Source organism: Lagenorhynchus albirostris, chromosome 17 (assembly GCF_949774975.1).
Source record: "Lagenorhynchus albirostris chromosome 17, mLagAlb1.1, whole genome shotgun sequence".
Taxonomy (NCBI): domain Eukaryota; kingdom Metazoa; phylum Chordata; class Mammalia; order Artiodactyla; family Delphinidae; genus Lagenorhynchus; species Lagenorhynchus albirostris.
In genome coordinates, this window is record NC_083111.1 from 74116410 (window position 1) to 74132004 (window position 15595).

General features: G+C 53.7%; 1 protein-coding gene across 1 annotated transcript in view; it reads right to left on the reverse strand.

Annotated features, from left to right (window-relative positions):
• The window catches only part of NDRG1 (N-myc downstream regulated 1), a 55006-nt gene that overhangs the window by 20449 nt on the left and 18962 nt on the right, over positions 1-15595 (reverse strand). The window contains exons 4-5 of the mRNA XM_060128148.1: positions 5033-5138; positions 2854-2974 (exon numbers count right to left, since the gene is read on the reverse strand). Of these exons, the coding sequence (XP_059984131.1) occupies positions 2854-2974; positions 5033-5138 (227 nt within the window). The remainder of the gene's footprint in view (positions 1-2853; positions 2975-5032; positions 5139-15595) is intronic.

Here is a 15595-nt window from a genome sequence, read left to right on the forward strand (position 1 = left end):
TTGGCTGGACACAGTGGCTTCGGGAAACGGATACCCAGGGCGATTTTAAGGCACAGGGATGCCTCGACTCGCACATCTTCCGGGACCACTCCTCCTGTTAACAGAGGGCTGGGGGAGCTCCCCTCTGTTCAAAACTGGCCCATGACAGCAGGTACCGAGGAGGGTGACAGTGGGGAGGACTCACACTGGGTGACCAGGGAGCCTGCAGGCTGCCTGGGTCTGTACATTAAGGCGAGGGCTTCCCCTTGGCAGGAAACAAGTTTCCCATCATCCCCTCCTTAGCAGGGCCTGGAAAGGGTCTCCTGTTCCCACTGTGCCCACCTTTCCAATGGGGACAGCAGAGGCCGCCTCCCAGGCTGGATCCTTCTCGGCCAGCAGGTGCTCCTTCCAGATTACCTACCATTTCTAGACTGGCTCTCCTCTTAGCCTTTGCACATGCTGTTCCCTCTGCCTCCCCAGAAGCAAGTGTATGCTCACCTCCCTTGAATTTCCAGAAGGAAGCCCTAGAGCCTTTGCCCGGCCAGGTGCCTACAACCCTAGCCAGAGTTCCCACACATTTTCTTTCCCATCTTCCTGGAAGGAACTCGAAGATCTGTCCTTTTCACCAAGGTCTTGGCTGTCATCAGGGAGTCTGGCCCGTTTTATGGAAAGTGAGTCCACACGGCACGCTGTGTCAGGAGCCAGCTCCTCCAAATGTCCCGTGATCCTGGAGGCAGGTCCCTGGGGGAGCCGTCAAGATGCCTCACGAGACCCACTCGGTCTAGGTGCTGGGGGGAGGGGGGGTGAAGGCAGGTCCCTGGGGGAGCCGTCAAGATGCCTCACGAGACCCACTCGGTCTAGGTGCTGGGGGGAGGGGGGGTGACGCCCACTAGAAGGCATTCCACAACGCCGACTTCGGGGCTCAGGCAGGCAGGAAGGAGTCCCTTCAACAGAGGAGCTGTTGGGCCTTTCTCATGCCAGGCTCCTGGCGAGGCAACGGGAACCCACGTGAGCAGAGCAGACACGGTCCCATGCAGGAGCCGGGGGGCAAGTCAGCAGAAACAAATACGCGTAACTCATGACGGTGGCGACCACCGGGGAGGGGAAGGTGCTGAGAGCGGGAGGCTGAAGCAGCGAGATCTGTTCTGACCAAGCGGAGGGCTTCTTGGAAGACGTGCCATTGAAGGGGACGTGGGCAGGGGGGAGCTTGAGGACTGAAGGGTGTAGGGAACGTTCTAGGCTGGGGGACCAGCATGTGCAAAAGGGAGAGAGCCAGGAAGGCCCCGGTTGGCGGGGCTACACATCGACGAAGCCGTTGTCTTTCTGAAATGGCCACGGCTCGGTTTGGAGCCAGCAGCCCCCAAACGGTGAGAGCTGGGGAGACACCTAACTCCACAGCTTCTTTCCTTACTGCTCCTGGGGGTGGGTACACAGCCAGCAGGCGACAGGATTCTACCCACGAGGCCCCATGTGTAGAAAGCTGACTCCAGAGCCGGGAGTGACCCAGCCAGGGGCCCCTATCCCTGCTTTGCCGTCTCAGCCTCAGGATGGGGGCGTGCACCCTGGAGGGCCTAGGAGACCCCTGGCCACGTCGGGCCCCGCTCAGACAGTGGGTCCCACCAGCCACACGCTGGAATCGCCTGGTAACTTAGGGGAACAAATACCCTGCGCCTTGGCCTCCGGGTCAAGTGAATGAAAATTCCTGCGAGCAGGGCCCAGGTTTCAGAATATTTTTAAAATCTCCCCGTGGGGAGCTGAGAGTCACTGGGTCACCCCAAGTCTTTCAAACATTTGTCCAAACAAAGATGGATATACTGACAGACCCTTCATCTGCTGCTGTATTAAGAAGCTTTGAACTCTTTTAACGTATGTCTGGGCATCCCTTCCCTTCCTCTCTGATAAAGATTAATGATTAAGGATGATTCAGAACACTAACATAAAAGATCTCTTTGTGATACCGAGAAGGCCTCTTTGACAGACTTTAAACCCAAGAACCTGGTCCCACCCTGGTTGAACCACAGCACGGTGAGGGGCCTCCGAGAGGTCTGCCACCCCCATGTGACCCTGACTGTCCAGTGCCCTCGGTAAGCTTGCCCCCAGCCTCACAACGAGAGCTGAAAGTCCGCATCAGCCATGCACTGGGGAGGAGCAGGCAGTGTAGACACCCGGGACCAAGGCAGCCTGATGTTCCAAAGAGAGCTGGAGTCTTAGAGCCAGCAGACTGGGCTCAAACCCGACACCCGCCCCCGCAATTAAAACAGCTGCGCGAGCTTGAGCAAAGCAGTTAACCCCGCCATGCCTCAGTTTTTCCATCTAGAGAATGGAGCTACCAGCACCAGCCATGTAAGGATTAAACACAAATGACATTTGTAAATAAAGATGATTAAGTCTGGCCCACAGGACGTACTTCATCAATATCATTTCCAATTATGGTCTCTATTTTTCTTCCCAACCTTCTAGATCTTTCTCCTATTTCTTCTTGTCAAGACCCTCTTCCACTTTAGTCCTGTCCGGGCCATGTACCCCTAGTAAAAAGCCCGTCTAGCTGGGCTGCTGTGGTGGGGTGGGGACAGGGTGTCTGGAGGGGTGAAGGTCGGGGAGTTATTGATTGATGGTTATGGGGGTTCAGTTTAGGCTAATTAAAAGGTCCTGGAGATAATGGTGGTGATGACTGCAACACAATATGAGTGTATTTAATGTCAGTGAACCATACACTTACAAATGGTTAAAAACAGTAAAATTTAGCTTATATATATTTTATTACAATTAAAAAAGAAACCTTAAAAGCCTGACTAATGCCTCCTCCCACCACCTGTTCCCACCCTGCAGGGCTTTCCTTTCCCTGTCCTGGGGCCCGAGGCTCCCTCCTCTTACCCCGTGGGGAAGGATGCCGCACTGTCCTGCTGGCCGGGGGCGTCCACGTGGCAGACAGCAAAGTGCTGGGTGATCTCCTGCATGTCCTCGGAGTTGAAGAGGGGGTTATAGCAGGTTTTGTCTGGAGAACAGGCACGGGAGAGAGAAGAGGAAGAAGTTACGAGAGAATAAAGTCTGTATTCATTCTGTTGGTTTCATGCCTACACAGCAGGGGGAAGGAACTTTCAAGAAAGAATGGCTACATTTTCTTTCCCACTTTCCTCTGGTGATAAAAGGCAAGCATAAGTCACGAGGCAAGGGAGTGGGTGTGGAAGTGGAGACGGTCAGTAAACTCTCCTGCCTATGCTGGTGGATGACATAACCTTCCAGGCAGCGCTGGGAGGGGATCCCATTCCAGCTCCTGCTTCTTCCCCCAACAGTCGTGGCCGTGACGGTCCTCGTATGAGGTGGGGTTGCCCCACTGACACTCTCTTTCTCTCTAGGTGTCCTAAACCCTCACCTCAGGGATACTGGCCAGGGCACACAGGATGTTCAAACAAGGAGGACCACTCTTACGTGGGCTTGGAAGCGCCTCCTAATCGCTGAGGCAAAGATGGCCAGCTGCTCACCAAAACACTTCCCTTTTCTTCCAGGACACACTTCTGGACTACATTTCCCAGCCTCCCTTGCAATCAGAGGCAGTCATGTGATCAGATTCTAGCCAATAGCATGTGAGGCTCCCCATTTCCTCATAACACCTGCCACCCAATCCTCTAGGTTTCTCTCCTCTTTCGTGACTGCCAGGTGTGGAGGAGCCAACAGAAGCCTCAGAGGCTCCAGGGGACGGTGGAGTCACAGCTAGAAAGAGCCTGGGTCCCTGAATCACCACATGGAAGGTGTCCCACAGAATGTCCACTGAGTTGTTACAGGAGTGAGAACTAAACATATATCATGTTAAGCCACAGAGGCCTTGGGTCTGTTGTTACAGTGCTCACTGTACCCTAACAATGGAGGAGTAACACCGCCAAATGCAATTCCATATCCTCATCAGAGTCGGTGGAATAAGGTGGTATATATCAAAGTACCCAGCATCGGATATGGTACATGATGGTTACAAGGGGGCATATGGGGGGAAAAGAGAGAGAAAAGAGAAGTGAGAGTGAAGGAGAAAAATGGTTTTCAGTGACTGACATCCTTTGTAGCCTCGAGGTATTAATAAGCTGTTGGAAAAACAATGTCATTCAGTCCATCTGTTAATCAAAAGTCAAGCAAGCATCCAGCTCGCAATACGCCCTGGACCAGGAAGGGCCACAAGCGCCTCTGAATCATCACAGAAGCGTTTCTGTTCTGTGTAACTGTGATACTAAGTAGACCTTATTCCAGTCCCATCTGTGAAAAACCCACATTTGGGAACACTTCCTGGTCATCTTAAGAATTCGCGATCTAAACATCCATAGCAGCGGTATTCAGAAGAGTCGAGAGGTGGGAAATCCAAATGCCCATTAAACGAGGACAGACACACAGAACGCGGTGTATCCGTACAATGGAATATCATTCAGCAAAAGAGGATAAAGTACTGATACGTGGCACAGTGGGGATGTACCTTGCAAACATTACGAAAGAAGCCAGTCACGAAAGACCACACGTTGTGTGATTCCATTGATAAAATATGCCCAGAATGGGCAGATCTTAGAGACAGAAAGTAGACTAGTGGTGGCCCGGGGCTGGGGGGTATGGGAGACTGGGGGGCGATAGATAAGAGGACAGAACTTCTTTTCAGAATAATAAAAATGTTCTAAAATGGACCGTGCTGAAGGTTGCACAATCCTGTGAAAACACTAAAAACCACCGTAGACCTTCATTAAAGGCAGTCACTGTCACACAGACTGATGGTGGAGGACTCCTGAGTCCCCAGCAGCTCCCAGGCAGTGCATCTCCCAGGCAGTGCAGTAGACCTTCATTAAAGGCAGTCACTGTCACACAGACTGATGGTGGAGGACTCCTGAGTCCCCAGCATCTCCCAGGCAGTGCATTCCGGGCTCGTCCAGTCTGTGGCAAGAGTTCTCCCCAGAACAGCTCCAGGAAGTCCCGGCAAAAGAGGATGAGGCAGACTCCCTGCCAGCCGCCCTTCCTAGCTGTCCTCTCCTCCAACCCTGGCAGACACCCGCTCGCCCAGGACACGCGGCTCCTCGGAACTTACGGTTCATGCCAATGTCGTGGTAGGTGAGGATGACGGGTCGGTTCCCCTTGGGGGTCCCACACAGTGTGACGTGAATGGAGCCATGCAAAGTCTCGATGTCCTGCTCCTGGGGAGAGACAGACAGACGGGCCTGTCATGTGGGACCCGCAGTCACGGTGTGGCTGGAATTACAGCCTGCAGACACCCAGCGCACGTCTCTCTGCAGTTGGGGGAAAGCTCCTAGTTTGGTCGTGGGAGCACTGGGCTTCGGGTGGCAGCTCTCTCTGGCCAGAGAAGCCACTCTGAGAAGCAGAGACAAAAGGGGAAAGGGGGACCAAGGAAGCACCCCGCCATCCGTCGAGGTCAATGGTTGCCAATCTGAAGAACTCGGCTCAAAAATAAATACACCCCAATTCTCAGGTTCCGCCTTGAGAGCGGGAAAACTCAGTATCTGAGCTTTGAACAAAACTCCTCTCCCTTCTCCATCCCAGGCTGAGAGATGCTGGAGCTTCCAGGCACCCGCTCTGAAGACCCCTGAAGCATCTCCCAGGCGGCCGTCGTGCTTCTGCGAAATGGGAAGAACAATGGAACCTCAGGGGGAAGAGTGAGTGCTCAGTGCCCAGGCCCATCCCCAGCACAGGGGTCCTCCTGGGCTACCTGCCTTATCCCCCCAACCAAAGCACAGAGGCCCCCATCTCCCCAGCCCTCTCTCTCTTCCTCCGAGTGCCTGCTCACTCCTGCCTATACAAACGCTGGAAAAATCCGCAAACGGTGGGGCAATGGTCCAGCCCCCAGGGGGGACCACAGATCATCTGCTGGGCGGAGCCCTGGCCCTGAAGCCACCGTGGGAACAATGGTTCACTGTGGGGACCGCATTCTCTATTGTCTCCTCAGCTGACCCACAAGGCGCCCTCTAAAAATAGGCCAGGCTGGGCAATGTCCCCACCAGCCTGGGGCATCAGGGTTCAAATCCAGGCTCTGCCTTCCCCAAGCCCTCTGAGCCCCCGGAGCCCCATCTGTAAGATGGGAGGGAGCTGACCACCCCGGGTTCCTCAGCAGAGGAGATAAGCCTGGTGAGGGATACAGTCGCCGGCGAGATGGGGCTGCTCGGGACACGGGGGCAGGGGTTAATGATGCGGCTGAGCCCCACCTTGGTGGCAAGTGTGGGGCGTCCGGCCCTGGCTGGCACCCAGGATGTGTCTAGCAGCCCCCAGGGGTGGGAATGGGTAACAGATGCTGATTGATCTCTTTGAAGGCCTTAAAATGATAAAGCCGTGGGACCAGAGCTAAATGTGTCCAAGAAGGAAGAGGCTGCCTCTGTCCTGTTTACTACGACATCCTCGGGCCCTCGCACAGCTCAGGATCTGCTGGATAAAGACCTGACACTCGCATGATCATGGTAAACATAGCTTCTCTAGGGAGTCCATTAAGCTATTTTGGGTTCAGGCTCCACTCTGTCCCCTAATTGGCTGTGAGGGTGTCGGCAAACTCTCTCCCCACAGAATTCCCAGGACTGGTGTGAAGTCTCCCAGGATTGGCACAGGCCCCCCGGAGCACTAACGCTTCACCCCCACGAGGCACCACAGAAGTGCTGTGACCGTGGCCCGCGGCCTCACACCACTGCAGACTTCAGCCTGGGCCTCAGAAGAGGCATCAGCTGTGGTTATCCTTATCTGGAAGGATAAAGAACCCAGTCTCAGAAGCTGGAAGTGGCCTGGTGTAGGTGTACAGGTGTGGCAAGGTCGCCGAGATACAGGGATAATATTCGCTAAGTGCCCACCAAGAGTCAGGTGAGCTGAGCGAACCCATTTTCCAGATGAAGAAATCGAGGTGACCCAGCCCCCGGCCAAGAGCACACAGCTTGTAGTGTGAACCAGGATTACAACCCACGTCTGCTGGGCCCTCATGCGGGTGTTGGCCCCCATCAGCCCTCCTCTGAATTCTGTGTCCACCTGCCCACACGGGGAAGAGGAGGGAAGGCAAGTGTGACCTTCCCCATGCCTGAGACCCTTAAGTCACCCGCGCACACGCACATGGCCCTCAGCTGGCCCTGGGCCTCTCTCTCCACTGGCCCAAACCAAGAAGGCTGGGTCTGAGACTGGATGGAGGAATTAAAGCTCTCACAGACACGTCCCTTTGTCCTCTGCAGTCCCAAAGGAACATTCTGCCCTTCTGTCTCCGTGGGGATGAATCACCCAGTGTCCTGGAGGGAGGAACCCACCCGTGTCCCCCGCGTTCTCCCAAAGAGAGGGCACCCAGGGACCCAGAACTGCATGGTCCACTCCCTGTGCTGATAGGGGAAAGCCTGTCTCAGGGCTCCTCAGGGGTCCCCCGTCTGGCTAGAACAGTGGCTGGAAACACTCACAGAACCCGTCCACCACCCAGACCGCCATCCTCAGCTCTTCCAAGTTCAGAGCCAGATCTCAGGAGTCCGGGCTCACAGGGGTCTGATCCAGCCAGGGGCATGCAAGAAAGAGAAGGCCAGGCGGGCTGGATTTTCCTCTCACCTCCTCTGGAAGAGTCTAGAAAGCCACTCTCTCAGGGTGCAGAGGGGAGGGCAGTGTGACGGCAATTATCATTGTATCCGGCCCTGCTCTGAGGATTTCACATCCACTCTCCCGTTGAACCCACACAACAACCCCACTGGGTAACACCTGTCTGCACTTCAGATGAGGAAACTGAGGGGAATTTGCTCAAGGTCACACAGCTGGAGCAGTGCGGCAGGATCTGAACCCGAGGCCGTCCAAGTCCAAAGCCTGTGCTCTTTGCTGTCTCCGTTTTAACACTCTGTGCCAGGTGCCCCGTGAAGAAAGAAAACTTTTAACATGCAACGTGCACAGTGACTCTCTAAAGAGGGACGCAGGAAGTCAGGTCCCCATTGACGTGCTGTAGATTGTTTTTTATCTCCCCAGCATCTCCAAAACCCAGTAATCCACGGGGCAGGTGCTGGGATACGCTGGTACATAGAACAGAGAAATAACATCTGCTCCTCCCACACTCCCCAAATACACATCTGCCCCCAAACTGCAGGCATGTACAGTAGGCGTGTCTGACTTGGAACAGCCTCGGCACAAACGTCACTTCCTCGGGGTGGCCCCTCCTGCCACCCACTGTACACAGGACACGTGGCTCTTGTCCTCTTCCTTGTAGCATTTACCACAATGGCACGTATCTGGTTCTTAGCCGTCTCCCCAGACTGACTGCAGATTCACAGGGAGAAAGGCTTGCTCTGCCCTGGAGAAGGTGCTTAGAGATTTACACAGTCTACGCCACCTGTAAGCTGGTAAGCTGTGAAACGGCACCGATGCCTACTGTCTACACTGCCTGTAAGCTGGCAGGTGGTGAAAACAGAACCTAGCACCAAGTGGTCCTCAAAGATTTCAGCTCTTCGGCTGCCAATTCTGGCTTGAGAGCTTTGTGAGCTATGGCAGACTATGTCGCTGGGCCTCCCAGACATTCGTTGTCCTCTTCATTACGACAAAATTCCCAGCAATGTGCCTGATGAAATTCTCTCCTTCCACATCTCCCTTGTAGCCAAGGATGGTCAGAAGATTCAGTTCGGGCCAATGAGATGTCAGCAGAATTTGCTGCAGCTCTGAGGAGAATTCTTTTAAAGACTCAAACTGGGCCTTTTAATTTTTCTTTTTCACCCTTCCACCTGCTTACTACCTGGAACATGGATGAGATGCCCAGGGATTCAGCAGCCATCTTATGAGCATGAGGACAAAAGCTACACGCCCAGGGTGGCAGAGCAGGAAGCTGAAAGGAGTCTGAGACTGGGTGATATTCACAGCCTGCTGTACCAGGCCTTCTGGGTCAGCGAAAATATCAACCATTTCCTTGTTTAGGGCACTGTTTGTTGGGTGATATTAATTCTAACGATACACCCACCATGGGACCTTGGCCAAGTTACCGGACTTCTCTGAGAATTCCCCCCCTCAGCTGTAAACTGAGGTCAGTAACAAAGCCTTCTGCTTGTGGAGATGCTCCCAAGACTTTTAGTAGGGACCAGAAAGTGTTTTGGAAATTGCAGCGTTTCCCTCCATGCTGGCTGTTACAGATGCCGACCCCAGAGACGATTACTGTGAAGCCACAGGGACTAGTCCCCAGGGTTTAAGGCAACTGGTTGGATGATCTAGGAGAGCTCTGAGACCAGCTGCTGCACCTCCCTCCATAATCCGCCTGCCCAGCAGGCCCTAGGGAGACGCTGAACGCTTTGGACTCTAAGAGGATGACACACTTACCCAGGCTCTAAGTCAGCTGGCCCGCTGGGCCGCCCCTCCCCTCGGTCTAGCAAGCCTTGGTCAAGCCACAGCCTGAGGGCAGAGGGCGCCCTTTGCAACAGCAGGCAAAGAAAGCTGATTTAGGCTCATCAGACGTAGCATTAAGGCAAGGCTTGCTGAGGCAAGCAAGGCAAAGCATGAGAACAGACGCTCCAGAGAAAAGGCCAGGGGCTTGCCCCACCACCAGCTTTATGGGCAACAACCCCTCCCCCCATCTTCCTGGTCCATCTCCTGTGCCCGCAGTGGGGGAGGGGAGGCCTGGCTGAGCCACTGGTCTCGTCCTGACCATTCAGTAAGGAGCACATGGATTATGAAGACTGACAGGGGACGGTACGTGTGTGGAAGGCGCACAATCGTATTTGCACAGAAGGGCAGCCATCCCCTTACCGGACAAACACCGTAAAGCCAGGTCTGGCCCCGGTGCTCTCAGGACAGACATTTCACAGATGGCAAAAGCCAGCCTCCGGGGCTGAAGCCTAGCCCCCAAAGCTACACAGCTGCAGGTAACAGAGTTAAGATTCCGGACAGGCCCTCGGGCCTCTGAGTCCTGATACCTGGCCCCCTGGGACACCTAGAGGAGAAGAAGATCTCAAAGGGGCCAAGCTCCCTCCGTTTCTCAGCTTTCTTTAACGCTGCCATCACATGGAGAAACAGAAGAGTTAAGAGTCAGGAAATGATCTGTAGCGGGGGAGAGGCTGCCAGCCTGGGAGTGCAGCGGGAAGCTGGAACCCACGTGACGACGGCGATTCTCCAAGCAAGAAAGAATCAGGAGGAAAGTCTCTCCTGGATTAGGGAAAAGCGGAAGAGTGGAAGCAGGGCCATCCCCGGAGCAGAGGGAGGCAAAGGACGCCTGTGTGCTGAGTCTGATGCTGTGTTTACGTCACAATCGTGACGCCCTGGGGACAGTGCTACTACCCCCATTTTTACAGGGTAGAAGACTCAGCCCCCAGGAAGTCAGGTGACTACCCAAGAACGCAGGGCTAGCAGCGGGAAAGCTGACCTGAACCCGCTTCTGTCCACTGTATCTATTTTGCAACACCAGGAGATGCACGTCTACACTAGGTCAGCCTGGTGGCCTGGGCTGGACCGACCCTGGAAGCCCATCGGAGCCCCATCACGGGGACGCTGTCGGGCGAGGTGCTCTGTCCCTTCCACCAGGAGGGCATTCCCAGGAAGCCCACAGAGGAGGGCAGAAGAGGCAAAGCCTCCCTTGGCACTGACCCAGATGCGTGCCGCTGCCGTCTGTCGCTCGGAGTTTGCTCTAAGTCCCAACGGCTTTCTCAGAAGTGAGGCTGGGGGCAGGCGGGGATGGGAAATGGTGGGTTGAGGATTTCCAAGACTCCGAGGTCTTCCCACCTTCAGTCAGGGGGCAGGAAGACAAGAAGCAATCGTGTGCCAAGAAAGAAATGCGCAAAAGGTCATCATTTCCATTTTCCCTGTGAGCTGATCTGCTTCCAAGAGATGGGGAAAAAAAGTCAGCACCCACACAATGGGGATCAGACGTCCCCCCCGGCCCAGCTCCACCAGACTGGGAGCTCCAGAGCAGGAGCCAGACCCCAGGAGACCCTCCGGCCCACTGCCCCTCCTGCCCCGGCCCCCTCTGTCCCCTCCACCCAGAGCCCCTGTGGGTAACATCAGCTCATTGCCCGGAGATCCCTGGTGAGCACACAAACACAGATTCCCACGGAAACTGAATCAAATCAAACCATCCAAATAACTAAAGATCCAGGTAGAAGGAATTAGAAATAGCACCAGGAGAGGAGATTTGGGGCCAAAGGAAGTTACCCAGCCCCTGAGCGGGGAGTGACGAGCAGTGGACTCAACTCTGCTGTCCCCACGCCACCCTCCCCACCCCCCCCAGTTATATGGCCTTTGGCTCCGCACTGAGTCAAGCGTTGCCATCTATCTCATCATCGTGTGACGCTGGGCAAGTCCCTTAAACCCCCGTCTCTTCAGCGCGGTTGGCAACAAAACCTCTTTTAAAGGGCTGTTTTGAGAATTAAATGAGATGATGCAGGAAGAGAGGGCAGCACAGTTTCTGACAAACAGCTGACGCTCAAGATACACCAGCTCTTACGACTCTCACGGGTTAGTATGTATCTAACAGTCGGATGGACCAAACTTAGGACTATCTCAATAGTACCCTTTGACGAGTTTCTTGACATCTCCAAACTGGTCTCTCATCTGCTAAGGAGAGTATCATTTCCCACCTTGGCAGGGAAGCCCTGAGACAACGGGTGGGCACGCAAATACCCATTTGTTCCCTTCCCACCTCTTCCCTCCCCTCAGTGGCCTTCCACCAAGTGGCTCCCCACCTGGAGCAGAAGGGGTAGGGCTGGATAATAAAGCATCTGCCAGCTCTGATATTCTTGGATTCTAGAATTCTAGCCAAAGAAAATAAACCAGAACCCAAAATACTCTCACTTTCCCCACTCATCAGATTTGCAAACACAACTGCCTAGTCTGATGCCAGAACCTTCTCTGCAGAGTCAGATCAAACCACTTCCTTCCTGCAGCCCCAGCACCTCAGGCCAGCCGCCCACCCAGCTCTGGGCTCTGAGGGCTCCAGAGCCTCTCCAAGGGGGGACAAAGTAGGGTCTCAGGAGCTGCCCATCCTAAGGTGACGTCAGGCCAGAAGAGATAAGGCCGAGACGCCATCTGCTCTGGCAGCTAAGCTGTCTCCTAAGACAGCAGCTCTGGAGCTGCTTCTCACTGAGGACCTCTGCGCTAACAATGTGTATTTTGATTCATGCAAAAAAAAAAAAAAATTCTCGACCACTTTGGGAAAGGAAACGAGTCTGCCCGATTTAGTCAAAATGCAGTATTTAGTACCAAATACTCCTCGAAAAATAACATTGGCTGCTTTTGGACACACACAGTGAGGCAGCTCAGCCTCCTTAAACTCAACTCCCAAAGCGCTGCCCAGACAGGGCCCTGATTCCATGAGCCGTAAGGACCAACTAAATGAACAGATGAAAGTGGGCTGCCGTTGAGGCATGTCAGTTCTGGGGTCCTTACAGCAGCTCCCCCTCAAGGGCTTGAACATAAACCCACCATAGCACGGTTCAGATTATCTACCTGGCCAGATCCTTTCTGACAGAAATTGCAAAGGTGACCTACTAGCACTGCAGTACACGTCGTGGTTGAGAGAGCTGATCTGGGGCAGAGTTGGGTTCGATGCGGCCCCTGCACAGTCGCTGGCCATGGGAAAGCCTCAGTTTCCTCATCTGTCAAGAAGGCATGAGGGTACAAAGTCCCAAAAGATTCAACAAAAGCCCCTGGGAAAGCCTGGGCCCCCGCCTGGCTCCTCAGAGAAGCTGAAGCCCACAGCAGGCAGGAGACTGTCGTTTTGCAGGAGCTCCCGCGTGAATCCAAGGTTAGGGTGGGTGGGAGAGTCTCCGCGCTGGTACGCTCTACAGTCACCGCTGACCAAGGTGCTGTCAGTCTCTGCTCCCGGCCCCGTGACCCAGAGAACGTCAGCCAGCACGGTGCACGGCATCCTCTGAAGGACATCCTTCAGCGACCCACGCCCACGATTTTAGAGACTGCTGGAAATCTGGGAAACCTTCACAGATATCATGAGTCAACAAGATCTAGTAGCCAAATCTAAATGAATATAGTTTTATCCAAAGATCTTTTTGGAAACGACCTTGACAAAGTGTCGCTCGGCACGCGGATGCAGCTCAAATATTGTGATTCATTTGTAAGATAACAGCTTCCAGGAAGAATACACTTCGCCCTTCGAGGACTCAGAATCCAAGCCAGAGGGACCTCTCCATGTGCCAATGCCTCTGCATGGGTGATCGGTCCCTAATCTTCTCCTGTCATATGACTTCACAAATCACTCAGGTCTCAGTCCAATGTCACCTCCTCCAAAAGCCTTTCCCGACCCCTTAACCTGCCCCATCTCATCAACCTGCACCATCGTCTTCCAAGCCCCTACAGTAGCTGGGGTTGTCATTTTGCTGAATCCTTCATGTGTGTTGCCTCCCCCTTCTAGGGAGTCAGGAGGCTGGGTGCAATCCTAGCCCTACCCCTCTCCCACCCCGTGACCTCAGGCAAGCGACTGAACCTCTCTGCGCTCAGGCTCTCCATCTGTCAGATGAAGACAGTTCGTTGTGAGCAGTGGGAAAGCAAAACCGGGCAACACACGGGGAATGGTGCTGAGCTATTCGCTTAGAACTGAAGCCCCTGGAAAGAGGGCTCACTGCCTGTCAGGCTCACTCCAGTGTTCCCAGCACCTAAGACAATGCCAGACACAGAGCAGGCATTTGTTCTAGGAACAAAGGAATGCACAATCGGGAAAATGCATCCACCTCCCAGGACAGCTCTGGGACTCACTGGCTCAGCCCAGGCTGGGGCACGATGTTGATGAGCCGTCTCCGGCCTCCCCAGCCCCTCGCCGAGGCTAACCTCTGTGGTCTTCAGGTTGCCACTCTGCTGACGTTGAGGACGTGGCAGCCCGCCCACTCCAGCCTTAGCCACCTTCAAGTTCGCCTGCGCAGGGCCCAAACTCCTGTCCCCTGCTCTTGCTACTACCTGTGCCCGGAGAAGGGAGTGCATAACAGTGCTTGGCAAACCGTCAAGAGTGACACAGAAGCGAGGAATTATCTTCACAGAGAAGAGATAAACTACGTTTTCCAGGTTTCTTGAATGACCAAAATTTTAGCAATCTACAATAACCATAGGACCCAACAATTCCACTTTGGGTACACACCCAAAAGGACTAAAAGCAGAGTCTTGGACAGGTGTTGCACACCCATGATCACAGCAGTGCTATTCATAGCAGCAGAAGGGTGGAAGCAACCCAAGTGTCCACTGGTAGATGAAAGGATAATTAAAATTCGGTCTAGACATATAGAGGAGTATTATTCAGCCTTCAAAAGGAAAGACATTCTGACACAGGCTACAGCCTGGATGAAACTTCTCTCACGTGACATTAGGTGAAAGAAGCCAATCACAAAAGGACGAACACTGTGTGATGCCACTTACGTGAGCTACTTAGAGTAATTAAATTCTTAGAAACGGAAAGTAGAATGATGGTTGCCAGAGGCTGGGTGGAGGGGAATGGGGAATTAGTGTTTCATGGGGACAGAGTTACAGTTTTGCCAGATGGAAAGAGTTCTGGAGGTTGCCAATGGGAAGGGGGTGGGGGAGGGATGGACTGGGAGTTTGGGGTTAGTAGATATAAACTATTACATATAGAATGGATAAACACCAAGGTCCTACTGTAGGGCACAGGGAACTCTATTCAATATCCCGGGATAAACCATAATGGAAAAGAATATAATAAAGGAGTGTATAAACTTGTGTAACTGAGTCTCTTTGCTGTGCAGCAGAAATTAACGCAATTTTGTAAATCAACTATACTTCAATAAAAAAATTAATTTAAAAAATTTTTTTAGAAAAGAAAGAGTGCTGAGATGGATGGAAGGAATGGTTGCACTGTATTATGAATGTACTTCATGCCACTGGAGTGTGGACACTTAAAAATGGTTAGGATGGTCAATTTTATGTTGTATGTGTTTCACCACACACACAAAAATAAAAATTGGAAGAACTTCATGATACAGTTGGTAGAGCAGGTGTGTTATTGGACCAATACTGATTGGGAAACATCACATCAGGGCTCCCCTCTGTCACTGTCCTCTCTACACAAGGCTGGAGCGAATTTCCCCATTTCACAGATGAGGAAACTGAGGCTGAAGGGAGGTGAAGCATCTTGCTCTGGGTCAAACAGCCAAGAAAGGGCAAACCCGGCTCTCGAGTCTGGTTGAATCTGTGGCCTTGACCTTGGGGAGGAGGGACATCAAAAGGCTGCTGCAGGAAGACGAAACCACAGAGGGGATGGCTGCTTCGGTGGCGGGAGCGGGACCGAGAGCTGACATTTCAGTGACAGAGAAAGTACGTTAGTCTCCCTGCCCGGAGCCCCGCCCAGCGCAGCCCCAGCCAGCCCCTGGGGCTGCCACTCAAGCTTCACAGCCCCCAGAGCCCATGGAACAGCCAGGGCCGCGGCTGCCACAGCTGCTGCATCTTTGTAGCTCTACTGCCCTGTCACTCGTCTCTCCCTGTTCTCAGGAGGGTGGGAAACGACCAGACAGAGGATCAGATGTCATCACCCTCAGCTGCCCGCACCTCACAAGCCTGGACAAACGATTCCCCTCTTTCTCTGTCCTTCAGTTTCCCCAGGTGTAAACTGAGGGGCTGGGTGAGCCAAACCTGGGACCCCTGGAGACAACCTATTCACCTCCCACTTTCCCAGAGCACCCCCATGTACCCAGTGTCCTGTGAGACAAGAGAC